General features: G+C 41.6%; 1 protein-coding gene across 3 annotated transcripts in view; it reads right to left on the bottom strand.

Annotated features, from left to right (window-relative positions):
* Positions 1-9,632, bottom strand: part of wdr59 (WD repeat domain 59) — a 92,657-nt gene extending 83,025 nt beyond the window's left edge. For all 3 annotated transcript variants that reach the window (XR_010020279.1, XM_063066666.1, XM_063066668.1), the window contains exons 1-4: positions 9,540-9,632; positions 5,376-5,425; positions 3,569-3,704; positions 542-627 (exon numbers count right to left, since the gene is read on the bottom strand). Coding sequence is in view for 2 of the 3 variants with exons in the window: in XM_063066666.1 (XP_062922736.1) it covers positions 542-627; positions 3,569-3,704; positions 5,376-5,425; positions 9,540-9,593 (326 nt within the window). In the remaining variant the exon portion in view is untranslated. The remainder of the gene's footprint in view (positions 1-541; positions 628-3,568; positions 3,705-5,375; positions 5,426-9,539) is intronic.
* Between the last annotated feature and the right edge of the window lie 5,235 nt (positions 9,633-14,867).

Here is a 14,867-nt window from a genome sequence, read left to right as displayed (position 1 = left end):
AAAAAGAATTTCTACATGCTTATAACCAGGTTCCACAGCAAGGCAGAATAAAATTTAAATAGAATTGCAATGGGGTATCTTTTTCCAATAAGGAGATCATCTCTTCCACAGCTCACTACTTTTAATGTTGCAAACCAAGTAGATCCCATAGTAGGAGAATAGATCATTTTCTGTACACATGGTTCATGTGCCATATATTACAATCTGTCAAAAAACATTCTCATCTTCACACCAAATCATACACATTTTCCTACACAAAGTCATATACTGACAGGGGCTATAGCCTCAGACTCCCAAAAACAATTTTTAATTCCTTTGTCAGTGTTTGCTCAAGGCCAGAGAACTTCTTGTTGGGAGATAAAAGATTAGCAGAAGAAAAATGCTGGGAAATACTAATGATGTGATTTTGGTTACTCAAGAAGCCAAAATAAAAGCATAAGACAATTGAACCAAGCAACCAGCCGCTGACAGTATCTGGAAAGAAAGCCAACATAGTATACCTACACTACTTATGCAGTGGACATTATTTTTATTAAGATACCTTATAACCCGGGTATGACCTTGCAGTGAAGTGTGGATCTCACCATTTCCATCAAGCCATTTGTAAAGGTCCACCCGTTGATTACACTGAAACAAACATTCAAATGTCATTTCACAGTAACTACAAGACAAATATACATCAAAACTCTCTCTCTACCAAAGAAGTTAGTTTTGGAACCAGTTTTTAACTGGCAGTGTACAACAGAGAACAGCCAGCCATAAGATATCTTCCAATAATTTTACTTTGTCAAATGAACAGTATCTTTTTACACACGTTATGACTGATGAATTTGAAATTAGAGTATGTTTAGTTTTGCTGCACATACTGATAGGATCTTCTGAATGTTTTTCCCAGCTGTGATGACAGATATGAAGGGAGAAAATGAACTTTAGACTTGATATGATATATTATTCAAACAAAGTATGCTCTTCACTATGCCAGTATCTATGTGTTTTTTTCAAATTGTGTACAAAACTCTTGCAAATCTGTTGTTGGTACAGATAAGCTCAGACCACATCATTTGTACAAAGACAATGAATAAGCCTCAGCTACCAAAAATATGAGCTGGGAGGGGGCAGAGGGAAGACAGTGAAGGCAAGCAAGACTTAAACTGAACCATAAGTGCAACCCAACCAAGGACAAGAGTTATAACATTCAAACAATAATGCACACCTCAGATTTTAGCAACATGTGGGGCCAAATTTAAAAGGATCAGAAAACTCAGTACTCAAAATGAAGCAGCAAGTGATATTCAATTTCATAAAACCTCTGGGTCACAGGGGACAACTACCCAACTCCTCACATCATCCTTATTCCTCTCCAAACTTCAGCCTCCAGTCCCCTGATCAAACTTCAGAAATTTATTCTTTTATCCTTCCCTCCCATGTGATTTACACATCCTTCGCCTCTTCAAAATTTACCCCAATCTCCTTGTGATTTATCCCTCCCACTTCCCCATTCTCTTGCTTAGTTTCGAACACCAGCTTTTGCAAGACAGCTCTCAACCTGCTTTCCTATCAGTTAAAAAATTAAGTGTAAAAATGACTAGGCTCCTGACTTGCATTCCCCATTCACACAAGCCCAGAATCCATCAATCCAGTGCACTGTAGTAACATTTACAGAGATTCTTGCATCTTTCCTTGGACTTCCACTAGCCCAACAAGACCACAATTAGTGAAACTTTTAGAAAAAATACTTAAAGCAAATATTCCCTCTCTATTACAGGGTTTGGAAGTAGTAGAAAGATCATTACAAGAGCTGAATGAAAAATGGAGGGCTATGTGGGAAGAAAGAGTTAGTCGGTTAAAGGGTCGGCACAGCATTGTGTGCCTGTTGTGTGCTGTGTTTATGCTCTACTTGTTCTGTTTGGGGGTAGTTGAAAGTACATTTGGATTACCTGGCCAATAAGCTTGCAAAAAAAAATTTTTAACTCTAATTCATTTAAGTATCAAAATAGATGAAAAGTCACATTTTGATTATGGAAACTATGGGTCTTCCCCACTCTCTCTTTGAAAGACAGGTGTGCATAGTTCCAGAATGTTCACTTTACAGTAACCCTGCAAGCTCCTCATCATTAAGTACTTCTTCAAACCATTGAATATTGTTTATGAAATCAATTTCCACCATATTTCCATATGAAGTCTTTAACATCTTCGCACCATTACTTTTTTTAAATTGTCCCATTTTCCCCTTATATATTTTTGAATAACCTCTATTTTAACAATCCACTCATCAAAAGTAGCTATTTTCAGCATAAATCTCTTGTTGCCTTATAATTTTTATTAAATCACCTCTTACACCTCACTAATCCAATACAATCATAATATTTTTAGGCTCAAATGAGAAAGAAACCCCAAACAATGTAACATTCTAGAAGTTCTAATCTGTACATTTTGTAAACCCTTATATGTTCCATGAATTATATTCCCAAAAATATCCACAACATTCCAGCTGAGAATTAAGCACTGATATGTTATTCTTCTTCAGATATCTAATTGACTATTTGTTTCTGCCCATTTTGCCATCCAGCCTTAATCCCATCACTATCCGTGAGACAGCCAGAAGTACCAGGTACAGGTTAAGCACTCTTATCCAAAATGTTTGGGGCAGGAAGTGTTTTGGATCTTGGATTTTTTTTTTGAATTTTGGAACATATAATGATAACTTGGGATCACCACCATTTCCAACTGTGAATTTATGTGCTACCGGTAAGCAGTCTTTGCCTTACATTGTTCATATAAAAGTTAGTACAGACCATTAATATAATGAAAATATAACATGTGCAGGGTAACAAAAGCAGCATGACAGCATTGGGAGAATACCTGAATCAGCTGTTGAACAACAACAAACAACAGCAGGCTTTCAGTCTCCATTTATGATGCCAAGTTTTGATTAAAAGGTCACAGTACACAGTATTTGTATTTTACCTTTTTTTAGGTTTTATGTAAGTTATATAAACAATCAACATTATAGACTAGTTCTGGTGTTAGATTTTCATCAGCAACACTTTAAAAATCTAATGTTGTGCCTTTTCTTAAATTTCTGTAACCAGCCGCTGAATATTCATAATTACCTTCAATTTTTAGTTCATTGTGATAGATCTTTGCCTGTTTCAAGATCAGTATACCATTAAGCAGTATATGTTCTCTCTGACAATACACAACTGAGATCTTAATTTTTCACTTTTCACAGTGTTTTTCTATTTTTCAGTAACTTCTGTTCATTACATATGTGCGGTCACTTCTCAGAACTGTCTGTGGTGCTTGTCACCTGGGAACTTTCCCAGTGTCTAGTGGAATTTTCTGTTAGTGGCGTCACGTCAGTGTTCAAAAAAATTTGCATTTTGGAATTCAGTTAAAGGGTACTCAGCCTGTATTTTCAGATCTGTTTAGCATTTAAAGGATTTTCTATAAAACGCCATCATTTAGTTTTATTTTTAATTTTGTAACAAAGATGAAGATTGATCTGTTTAATTTACTATTTTACATTCCAGCATTTCCAAAGAGTTAAATGTAATTTGCTACTTACTGAAGCTGCGAAATAGTGAGAGGAGGTCTCATGTGGATTCCACTGCACGGCTCCAATGTCCCACTTACTCTGCCTTGCAATCTTTTTTGGTACTTCTGAAGGAGCATCTAAATTTATAACATACAAGAAGCGGCGCCTACAAAGAAATCAACATTTCTACAGATTAACCAATATGCTTCATCCACAAAAAGGAAACCCTCTCCACATCACCAATGCCAACCTCTCACCCATCACCGTAAATAGTAACAGACCTCAACATACTATGGTTAGCATAGCAGCACAAAGACGGTATAAGAATACACGTAAACCATACTGCCACTGTTCTGGGAAACTTTGATTCACATCAATTAATATTCCTAAAACAGTAAGTCATGCGCTGTTTTAGTGGAATTGTGGTTTTAACTTCCTCAAACATTTCTGTATTATCCCATATAGAACTGCTCACCAAATATCAAGTATTTACAATCAGCAGAAAAAATGAAATACACCTCCTTACAGATGCTTTTGAGTGGTAGTGGTAGCAAGGACTGCGTGGATTACTCACTGGGAAGAAACTCCTGTACAACATAAACCCAGGCCATACGGCTCCCCAAAATTCAACACAATTTGGCCAAAAACATTTTAATCATAATCAAGCAATGATTCTAGTTCAATCCTAACCTCCTGTTCGTCTGTATAGACATTCACCATAAGACCACGTGAGGTTACCCTATGTACGGGGTTTTTTTTGTGTATGTTAAATTTTAAATGGCTTCTTTGTTATGTTAATCTTCTAAATTGCTGCGTATGTGGATTAAAATGGCTTCTATGTTATGTTAAATGCTGAGAAAGTCTCTAGCTAGACATTTGCTTGGGTGAATACAGATATCAGGGTGCTATCAGCAAATGGGTATTCATGTTATCGTTTCTGCAGGTGATAATGCTGTCTCATACGACTGGGAACGGGGGTTTTTGGCGGGGAGTCGGAGGAGAGACGGAGAGGCCAGCGGACGTGCGAAAAGGAAGAGGATGGTCCCGAGCCGTGAGTCAACAGGGCTCAGGGCTGGTCGCCAGGAATTTCTGAGCTCCAACTTGTGCACGAAGAACTTGGACTTTGATAAGTCTGGCGCCTTTATTTTCCATTACTTCCTTTTCTGTATCGAACTTATATTAATTTCATAGACTTAGTGATATGTATAAAGTGTACTGGGTAAAAAGTACTGTGTGTGCTGGCTGGTGATTGATGTTTGGGATTGATTCGGGTGGCAGTGGTGCACCAACTGGCTCAGTGGGAAGCGTTCAGGCAGGTGCTGGGCGGGATTTCCCCAAGACATATACCAGCCAATATAGCTGAGTGTTACACCTAAATCATACCTCCCACGTTATGTTGTTTGTTCAGTTAATTTAGAGGCATATATTGCTCCTAGTGTAGGTGGGTGGAGAATCATGTGAGTGATAACCGTCATGTATAAGAGAATGTATTACTACGGGTCTTGCTGTACAAATTCCAAATAGAATCCTTCTTGTCATAAGCACTCCCTATACTCTCATACCACTAAACACCACATACTTGTTTTACGGTTTGGAGGAAAATTACCTGTTGTTCTGCTGTCCATTTTGTAGTTATATGTAATACAACTTTAGTTTGAAATAATACTCAAGAACATCAACAGAACTACAAAGAACAAAACAATTCCATTATCCTTTGCTGTATATGCCCAATGATACAAAGTTGCCTGGTGGTCATTCCAAATCCCTGAGGACATGCAGAAGGATGGAACAAAGGTATTTACATTCAGATGCTACCTATTCCTGCTGGTCTGCTTACCCAGAGAGCACTGCAAGTTGGCCATGGCAGTTCACAGACATCGCAGTTGCCTGATGTGTGTAAAAAAACAAATTAACATTTTAAACAAAAGTGCAATTTTAAAAAATCCAAACGTACAGCACTTACAAAGCATCAATTCTCAATATTATGCCAATTTTGGGCTCTATTGCTTTGCACAATCCCAATTCACAAATGAACCTGGTCTGCTAATTTTAAAAAAGACTTGCATCTATTTAGATCCATTCACTAATTTAAGACTTCTCAAAGTATATCTAAACTACAAATGCAAAACACCTTGGATTTCTGGCATCTGCAATAGAACAATAAATGTTGAAATTAATCAGTAGGTCAGAACAGCAGCAAATGAAAGTTTATCAACCCAAAATATTAATTCTGCTTTTCGCTACCGTGGTTGCTTGAGCTGCTGGGTGTTAATTTCTTTGAAGTTGCCTTTCAATAACAGGGACTGTGGAATATTGGAAAAGGATCATTTGTGCGTAACAATGTCCCAAATATAGCAATGTGATAATCATCAGATAACCTCTAAAGAATGACGCTCAATAGGAGATAAATATTTGACAGGTTCCTACTCCTCAAAGTGCCATAGGTCCATTAGTCTCCATTGAAAAGAATAGATAACCCCTTGGTTTATCATCAAACCTGGAAGATGGAAACCCCAAAAGTGCAGCATTCTTTTGAAAAAGTACATTTAAAGAATCAGAAACACTGCTCAAGTCCACGTTCACATTTTTCCCTGATCAATTAACGTCCCCTCTTTTGTCATTCCAAATGCAAGAATTACCCCCTTGCCCCAACTCTTTAAACAGTGAATCTCTTTAACATTGCCATCTAAAGTTGCCAGGGATTAATGCAGACCTGATTTTTTTTTTAAATTTACACAATATATGAACTGGTTTAACCACTGATACCTCTGATTAAATCTCCCTTTGTTAATATGAACTGACTTTATAGTCACCTCTGAACATTCCCTTGCATTGACATACTGTGCAAAGGTGTGAGCAAGGAGAAAACAGGTGTTCTGTGTAGCTGGGAAGTCTAGCAGAATGCTCACTTCTAATTCAAGTGGACTTCGGTAAAAAGAAGGGAAGTCTTACCACATTGACATTCGGACCATATTTAGAGTACTATGTAGTTTTTGCTTTCCATTCAAGGCAAGATTATTATTGGAAGCAATTTAGATAGAAGATTCACTCAGATAATTGCAGGCCTATGTTACAGGAAAAGGTTAGCCTTTATTGAAGGGTGACCTTATGGAAGTGTTCAAAATGAGAGGCATAGACAAGGTGGATGGCAACAGTCTTTACCCCGGGGTAGGGAGCCAAGGTTTAGTGCGAGAGGGGCAAAAATTTAAAAGGGACCTAATGGGCAAGTTTTTCATGCAAAGGATGGAGAGTACATGGAAGTATCTGCCAAAGAAAGTGAATGAGGCAGGCACAACAATATAATTTAAGAAAGTACATGGAGAACACGTACTTAAGAGTGACAAGAGCCAAATGCAGGAAATAGGGACTGGCTGGGTCAGCATGGTCTTTTGGAGCCAAAGGGCCTGCATTCATGCTGTAGTGTTCTATGACGCCATTAGGAATTGTTAGATTACCTTATGAGGAAAGTTAGGTCTGAATTAATTGGAGACCCTTAGTTCAGCTCAAAAAGGTACTAGCTGGTTAACGAATTTCATGACATACTGTATGTGGGTGATATTAAACCTATTCTAAGTAATAAGTTTTGAAGAAACAGCCAAAAGACTGCAACAATTCTGTAAAAAGAAAATAATTATTTACTTTCGATACTTTGATCTATCAGCTATATGGAGGGAAAACACTCACTCTTTTGTATTGTGCAAAAATGGTTCCCAGAAAGACTACAAGAATATTTAATTCCCACTGAAATGCTTAAAGGTGGCTAAAGATGCTATCTAAATATGTCTCTCTCCACTTAATCAGGATCATTCTAATCCAATTAGAACTCAACACATAAATCTCTGCATTGAAAAACTTTATACCTAATACTTTGTCGCCAAACAATTGGTACTAGAACGTACAATCATCACAGCGATATTTGATTCTGCGCTTTCACACTCCCTGGATTACAAATATTAAATATTAAAAATATTAAAAATAATTAAAACACACGTGGATTGTTGAGAACATGCCAGATTAATATGAACTACACTGTAGAATCGTAACTGATTTTGCTTCCAGAGTCACACAAGTCCAATTACAGTGAAAATGAAAAACCGGAAACCCACAACATGGTAACTGCGTAACAATCAGTTTAGCAGCTCAGGTTTAAAATACACTCATAATTTTAATCAGTCTCAATGACAGATTTAAGACAATACTGATGATGTTTAGCACTGAATCAAAGAAAGCAGCTAAATACTTTGCTATTCACACTTTCTCTGGTAAACGATCACTGCAAACAGTGGCCTGTGGCTTCCCTGTTGAAGTTAAGCTGAATCACCTGTATGACCTGGCATTTTTGTGATGTGGGTTGTCAGAGAGGAAGGACTGTTGCTGCATGTCCAGACTAGAGTTGCTGGACCAGACTTAGAGGCAATTCGATGCAGCAGAGCCAGGGTGAGGTGAAGTCGAGGAAAAATCTGAGGCTTGATCGATTTAAAAGCCGAGCCAAATTGGAAGGTCGGGTACTGGGCCGAATCGAAGTGGTGGTGCCTAAGCCCGAGGGCATATTGAAGTGGCAGAGAGCAAGGAATGGCCCGAGGTTTGGACAATTTAAGCGCTGGCCCAGACTGAAATCACCAGGGTGCCGGGGTCAGACGATCCGATTTGGCTCACTGCTCCGAGGCGTCCGCTTGTCTCTATGCTGGACTGTGGCCTGCAACTGGTGAATTTCTAGATCGGCTACCTGGCTTTGTGAGCTTCTGTTCTGAATACCCTCAGCTTGTTTTTGTCGTTTACACAATTTGCTTTTCTCTCTCTCTGTGCCCACTGGGTGTTTGACGGTCTTGTTTTATTTTTAATGGGTTCTATTTGGTTTCTTTGTTTCATGGCTGCCTGTAAGGAGATGAATCTCAGGGATGTATAAAATATGATGTACTTTGAACTTTAATAGCAGCTCAGTGTTTATTGCAGGGATCACATATCCCAAAACAGGAGCTGGAGCACTAACACACTATTCACCATGTGGTCATCACCCCTCCCAAGTTAGCAGCATATGCCTTACAGCACTGAACAACACCCAAAATGCTGGAGGAAATCAAGAACACCTATGGAGGGGAATAAACAGTCCAAACCAGGAATCACTATTTATTCCTCTCCATAGAAGTTGCCTGACTTCCTGAGTTCCTCCAACAGTTTGTGTGGCATCTACAAGATCTCCTGGACCTTAAACCACAGTTCAGCTTTACTGCATTTCCCCCAAGGCAACCCATCAGTTCTTAAATACACTTCACTTTTTGCATGATAAAACTGCTCAGGTTTATTTGAAATTACTCTCTTGTATCAGGTCATCAAAGCAGTACAGTGTTTAAAACCATAGTCACTTTAACATATCATCAACCCCTAGTATACAGTAGCTTAGGTTTACAAACAGTGTCATGCAGGCCTTTTTAATCAGGTGTGAACTAAAAGGAGGGAGGTTAACTTCTCAAGGTAACTGTATCACCCAAGCTGTTTCAACTTGTGAAAAATACAAAAATAATCTTCTATTTCTCAAGCCGAGGTCTGCAGTGAAAATGAAAAGTGTGTTTGCCCTCCCTGCTCATGTTTTCTAGAGAGTGTGTCACCAAGATTCCTGTAACCTGCTGGTTACTGCCTTGACCTAGAAGTTCTGAGGAGTGCCGGTTATTATTTTCTGAAAGGCGGCGACAGGAATAAGAAGGATCCCAAATGCAGCAGAGTTTATATATCACGGCCAAACTAGTCCAGTTTCAAGTTAAAACAAAGCCAATCTGTAAATTAAATCCACCTTGCCAATAAGTGAATTGCCCATTTAAGGGAAGGCAGGCGGGCACCGCTGCCAGCGCATGCGCTCTTTCAGCCGGCCCAAACAGTAGAGATCACCGGACCTGCAACTCTTTAGGCGTCATGGACTCCCACAGCCAGTCAGCCACAGCGCCCGCAGACGCAATCTTCCCAAATCAGCCCCCAGGGCGCCCGCGGCTGCTGGACGAAGAGTTACCTGCGAGTCCCTAACCTCCACCACCACATTCTCGCTGCTCCAGCGAGCCGCCATTGTCGCGGAGCCGGAGACCCACAATAACACGGCGTAATTGCGTCACAGGCGTCGCCGTTACCCGACGTGCGCCGGGCGCGTGCGGCCGAGAGGCGCTCAAGCGTTGTTGGGACAGCTTCGCTGGTCCATAATTAGGCCATTCAGCCCATCGAGCCACGGCTGATCCCGGATCCCATTCAACCCCAGACACCTGCCCTCTCACCATATCCCTTGGTGCCCCGACCAATCAGGAATCTATCAATTTCTGCCTTACATACAACCACGGACTTGGCCTCCATCGCAGTCTGTGGCAGGAGCATTCCACAGATTCATCACTCTTAGGCTAAAAGGATAAATCCTCTTTACTTCTGTTCTAAAAGGTCACTTCTCCAGGTGGCATCCTCGTGAACCTCCTCTGGACTCTTTAATGACAACACATCCTTTCTGAGATATAGGACCCAAAATTGTTGACAGTACTTAAAGTGTGGCCTGACTAGTGTCTTATAAAGCATTATCTCCTTGTTTTGAAATTCTATTCTCCTTGATATAACTGCCAACTTTGCATTTGCTTTCTTTACCACAGACTCAACCTGTGAATTAACCTTCTGGGAGTCTTGCATGAGGACTCCTAAGTCCCTCTGCATCCCTGATATTTGAACCTTCTCCCCATTTCGATAATAGTCTGCACTATTGTTCCTTTTACCAAAATGCATTATCGTATATTTCCCAACACTGTATTCCATCTGCCACTTTTTTGGCATTCTTCCAATTCATTTAAGTCCTGCTGCAATCGCATTGCTTCCTCAGCACTACCTACCCCTCCACCTATCTTAGTATCTTCCGCAGGCTTGCCACAAGCCCAATTCTACGATCTAAATCATTGACAATGTGAAAAGCACCAGACCCAATACTGACTCCTGAGGAACACCATTAGTCACTGGTAGCGAAACAGAAAAGGTCCCCTTTATTCCCACTCACCGCCTCCTACCCATCAGCCATTCCTTTATCCATGCCAGTATCTTTCCTGTAACACCATAGGATTTTATCTTGTCAAGCAGCCTCATGTGGGGCACTTTATCAAATGCCTTCTGAAAATCCAAGTAAATGACATCCACTACCTCTTCTTTGTCTGCTTCTTACCTCCTCAAAGAATTCTAACAGATTGTCAGACAAGATTTCCCTTAGAAAACTATGCTAACTTTAACTTATCATTAGTCTCCAAGTACGCGGAAACTTCATCCTTAAAAATGGATTCCAACACTTTCCCAACCACAGAAGTTAGGCTAACTGGCCTATAATTTCCTTTCTTTTGTCTTTCTCCATTCTTAAGGAGTGACATTTGTCCTTTTACCTTTTCACTTCTCAGCATCTTGTGAACCAAACGTCATGGTGTGTTGGTCTTCATTATTCAGGCGTTAAGTTCAAGAGCTGTGAGATAATGTCACAGCCCTATAAAACACTGATTAAACCACACTTAAGAGTATTGTGTTCAGTGCTGGTGGCTCATAGGAGGGCTGTGCAAGTTTTAGAGTGGGTGCAGACAAGATTTGCTGGGATGCTGCAGCACAAAATGCTGGAGGAACTCAGTAGGCATCTATGGAAAAGAGTAAATAGTCGACGTTTCGGGCTGAGGCCGCGTCTGCAAATTTTCTCGCTTTTGTGGTTTACCTCGATTCTGCCAGGATTAGAAAGCATGATTTACTGGAGTAATTTAGTGAGCTAAGGTTCTTCTCTTTGGAGTGAAGGAGGATGAGAGGTGACCTGAAAGAGATGTACTTGAAATGAGGCATAGATCAAGTGGATAGCCAGAGACTTATTCCCAGGGCAGAAATGGCCAATACCAGGAGACAAAATGTTAAGGTAATTGGAGGAAAGTATAGGGAGGGATGTCAGAGGTGAGTTTTTTTTACACAGAGGGGTGGTGGAAGAGGCAGATACATTAGGGATATTTAAGAGACTCTTATATAGGCATGTGGAAAGAAAAATGTAGGATTATTGTAGGAGGGAAGGGCTAGGGTGATGTTAGAGAAGGCTAAAAGATGGGCATAACATTGTGGGCCAAAGGGCCTATACTGTGCTGTAATGTTGTTCCATTATTCAATACGGGATATGGGGGTAATCCTGAGCACTATAGACTGGTGAGTCATACGTCAGTGACAGGGAGGATAATAAGTGTTCTTATGAACACTTGGAAAAGCATGGTCTAATTAGGGACAGTCAGCACAGCTTTGGTGCAGCAACTTGTATCTTTATATCATCCGTGAACTTACTAACCCACCCATGCACATTTTCATCCAGTTCATTTTTATATCACAAACAGCAGAGGCTCCACTGTAGACCTCCAGTCAGAATAAGTCCCATTGACCAATACTGCCTTCTGAGAATTGCAAGCCAATTTGGAATCCAAACGGCCAATTCACTATGGACCCCATGCATCTTTTTCAAGGGTGCAGGTGACAAAAGTGACTGAAGGTAAAGTTGGGGATGTTGTCTACATGAACGTTAGAAAAGCATTTGACAAGGTTCATACACAAGACTATAAAACATAGGAGCAGAATTACGTCCTTGTCAAGTTTATTGTCTTAGAGTCAATGATGTGTCATTAAATCCTTTGGCCACGCCAAAACATTCTTGTTAACCTTCAGGATAAACAAATAGTTTATTAGTCTCAAGCGAGAGAAAATCTGCAGATGCTGAAAATCCAAGCAACACACACAGAATGCTGGAGGAACTCAGCAGGCCAGGCAGCATCCACGGAAAAAAGTACAGTCGATGTTTCAGGCCGATACCCTTCGGCAGGACTGGAGAAAAAAAGATGAGGGGAGGGGAGAGAGAAACACAAGGTGATAGGTAGAAACGGGAGGCGGGGGTATGAAGTAAAGAGCTGGGGAGTTAATTGGAGAAAGAGATATAGGGCTGGAGAAGGGGTAGTCTGAAAGGAGAGAACAGAAGGCCATGGAAGAAAGGAAAGGGGGGAGGAGCACCAGAGAGGGGCAATGGGCAGGCAAGGATATACGGTGAGAGAGGGAAAAGGCGATGGGGAATGGTGAGGGGGAGGAGGTTTTAACAGAAGTTTGAGAAATCAATGTTCATGCCATCAGGTTGGAGGCTACCCGGGCGGAATATAAGGTGCTGTTCCTCCAACATGAGTGTGGCCTCATCACGACAGTGGAGGAGGCCATGGAGTAGCGTATGGAAATGGGAATGGGAAGTGGAATTAGAATGGGTGGCTACTGGGAAATCCCGCTTCTTCTGGCGAACAGCGCATAGGTTCTCGGCGAAGCAGTCTCCCAATCTATGTCGGGTCTCACCAATACACGGAAGGTCATACTGGATGGTCAACCATTTTAATTACACTTCTCATTCCCATTCCGATATGTCAATCTATAGCCTCCTACACTGTCCATCTGGACAGCCTCCAACCGGTGGCATGAATGTCAATTTCCCGATCTCTCCAACCACCCCATCCCCTTTTCCCTCTCTCACTTATCTCCTTGCCTGCCTCTGGTGCTCCTCCCCCCTTTTCTTTCTTTCATGGCCTTCTGTACACTTCTATCAGACTTTCCCCTTCTCCAACCCTGTATCTCTTTCACGAATCAACTTCCCAGCTCTTTGCTTCATCCTTTCTCCTCCCGGCTTCACCTATCGCCTTGTGCTTCACTCTCTTCTTTCCCCCAATTTTGAGCCTGGACTTAAAAGAGTCAATGGAGAGGGCTAAGGAAACTGGCATGAAGTCTGTGGAATTAGGGGAAACCAGTAGTGAGATCATGGAAACTGTACAGATCGAAAAGGAGGAGGTCCTTGCTGTCTTGAGGAAAATTAAAGTGGATAAGTCCCCGGGACCTGACAGGGTGTTCCCTCGGACCTTGAAGGAGACTGGTGTTGAAATTGCAGGGGCCCTGGCAGAAATATTTAAAATGTCGCTGTCAACAGGTGAGGTGCCGGAGAATTGGAGAGTGGCTCATGTTGTTCCGTTGTTTAAAAAAGGATCGAAAAGTAATCCGGGAAATTATAGGCCGGTAATTTTAACGTCGGTAGTAGGTAAGTTATTGGAGGGAGTACTAAGAGACAGAATCTACAAGCATTTGGATAGACAGGGACTTATTAGGGAGAGTCAACATGGCTTTGTGCATGGTAGGTCATGTTTGACCAATCTATTGGAGTATTTCGAGGAGGTTACCAGGAAAGTGGATGAAGGGAAGGCAGTGGATATTGTCTACATGGACTTCAGTAAGGCCTTTGACAAGGTCCCACATGGAAGGTTAGTTAGGAAAATCCAGTCGCTAGGTATACATGGAGAGGTGGTAAATTGGATTAGACATTGGCTCAATGGAAGAAGCCAAAGAGTGGTAGTAGAGAATTGCTTCTCTGAGTGGAGGCCTGTGACTAGTGGTGTGCCACAGGGATCAGTGCTGGGTCCATTGTTATTTGTCATCTATATCAATGATCTGGATGATAATGTGGTAAATTGAATCAGCAAATTTGCTGATGATACAAAGATTGGAGGTGTAGTAGATGGTGAGGAAGGTTTTCAGAGCCTGCAGAGGGACTTGGACCAGCTGGAAAAATGGCAAATGGAGTTTAAATGTGAGGTATTGCACGTTGGAAGGACAAACCAACGTAGAACATACAGGGTTAATGGTAAGGCACTGAGGAGTGCAGTGGAACAGAGGGATCTGGGAATACAGATACAAAATTCCCTAAAAGTGGCGTCACAGGTAGATAGGGTCGTAAAGAGAGCTTTTGGTACATTGGCCTTTATCAATCGAAGTATTGAGTATAAGCAAACAACAGGAATTCTGCAGATGCTGGAAATTCAAGCAACACACATCAAAGTTGCTGGTGAACGCAGCAGGCCAGGCAGCATCTATAGGAAGAAGCGCAGTCGACGTTTCAGGCCGAGACCCTTCGTCAGGACTAACTGAAGGAAGAGTGAGTAAGGGATTAGAACTTCAACTGTCGGAGGCAGAACGCTCTGTTCTCAGTAAGGGCCTCACGTTTGTCCCCCTTCGCCCACACCTCAGCGAGTTCCGTGTTCGCCATGATGCGGAACTTTTCTTCCGCCGTCTCCGTCTCCGTCTCCGAGCCTACTTCTTCGGCAAGGACTCTTCCACCCCCACCGATGACCCCTTCTCCCGTCTTCATCCCTCCTCTTCTTCATGGACACCCCGCTCTGGTCTTCTGCCTGCTCTGGATCTCTTTATTGCCAACTGCCGACGGGACATCAACCGTCTCGACTTCACCGCACCTTGTCCCCATTCCAACCTCACTCCTTCGGAACGCTCTGCTCTCCAC

This window comes from Mobula hypostoma, chromosome 14 (assembly GCF_963921235.1).
Source record: "Mobula hypostoma chromosome 14, sMobHyp1.1, whole genome shotgun sequence".
Lineage (NCBI taxonomy): Eukaryota > Metazoa > Chordata > Chondrichthyes > Myliobatiformes > Myliobatidae > Mobula > Mobula hypostoma.
The sequence above is the reverse complement of the archived record's forward strand: the minus strand, read 5'-3'. Positions and strand labels throughout refer to the sequence as shown.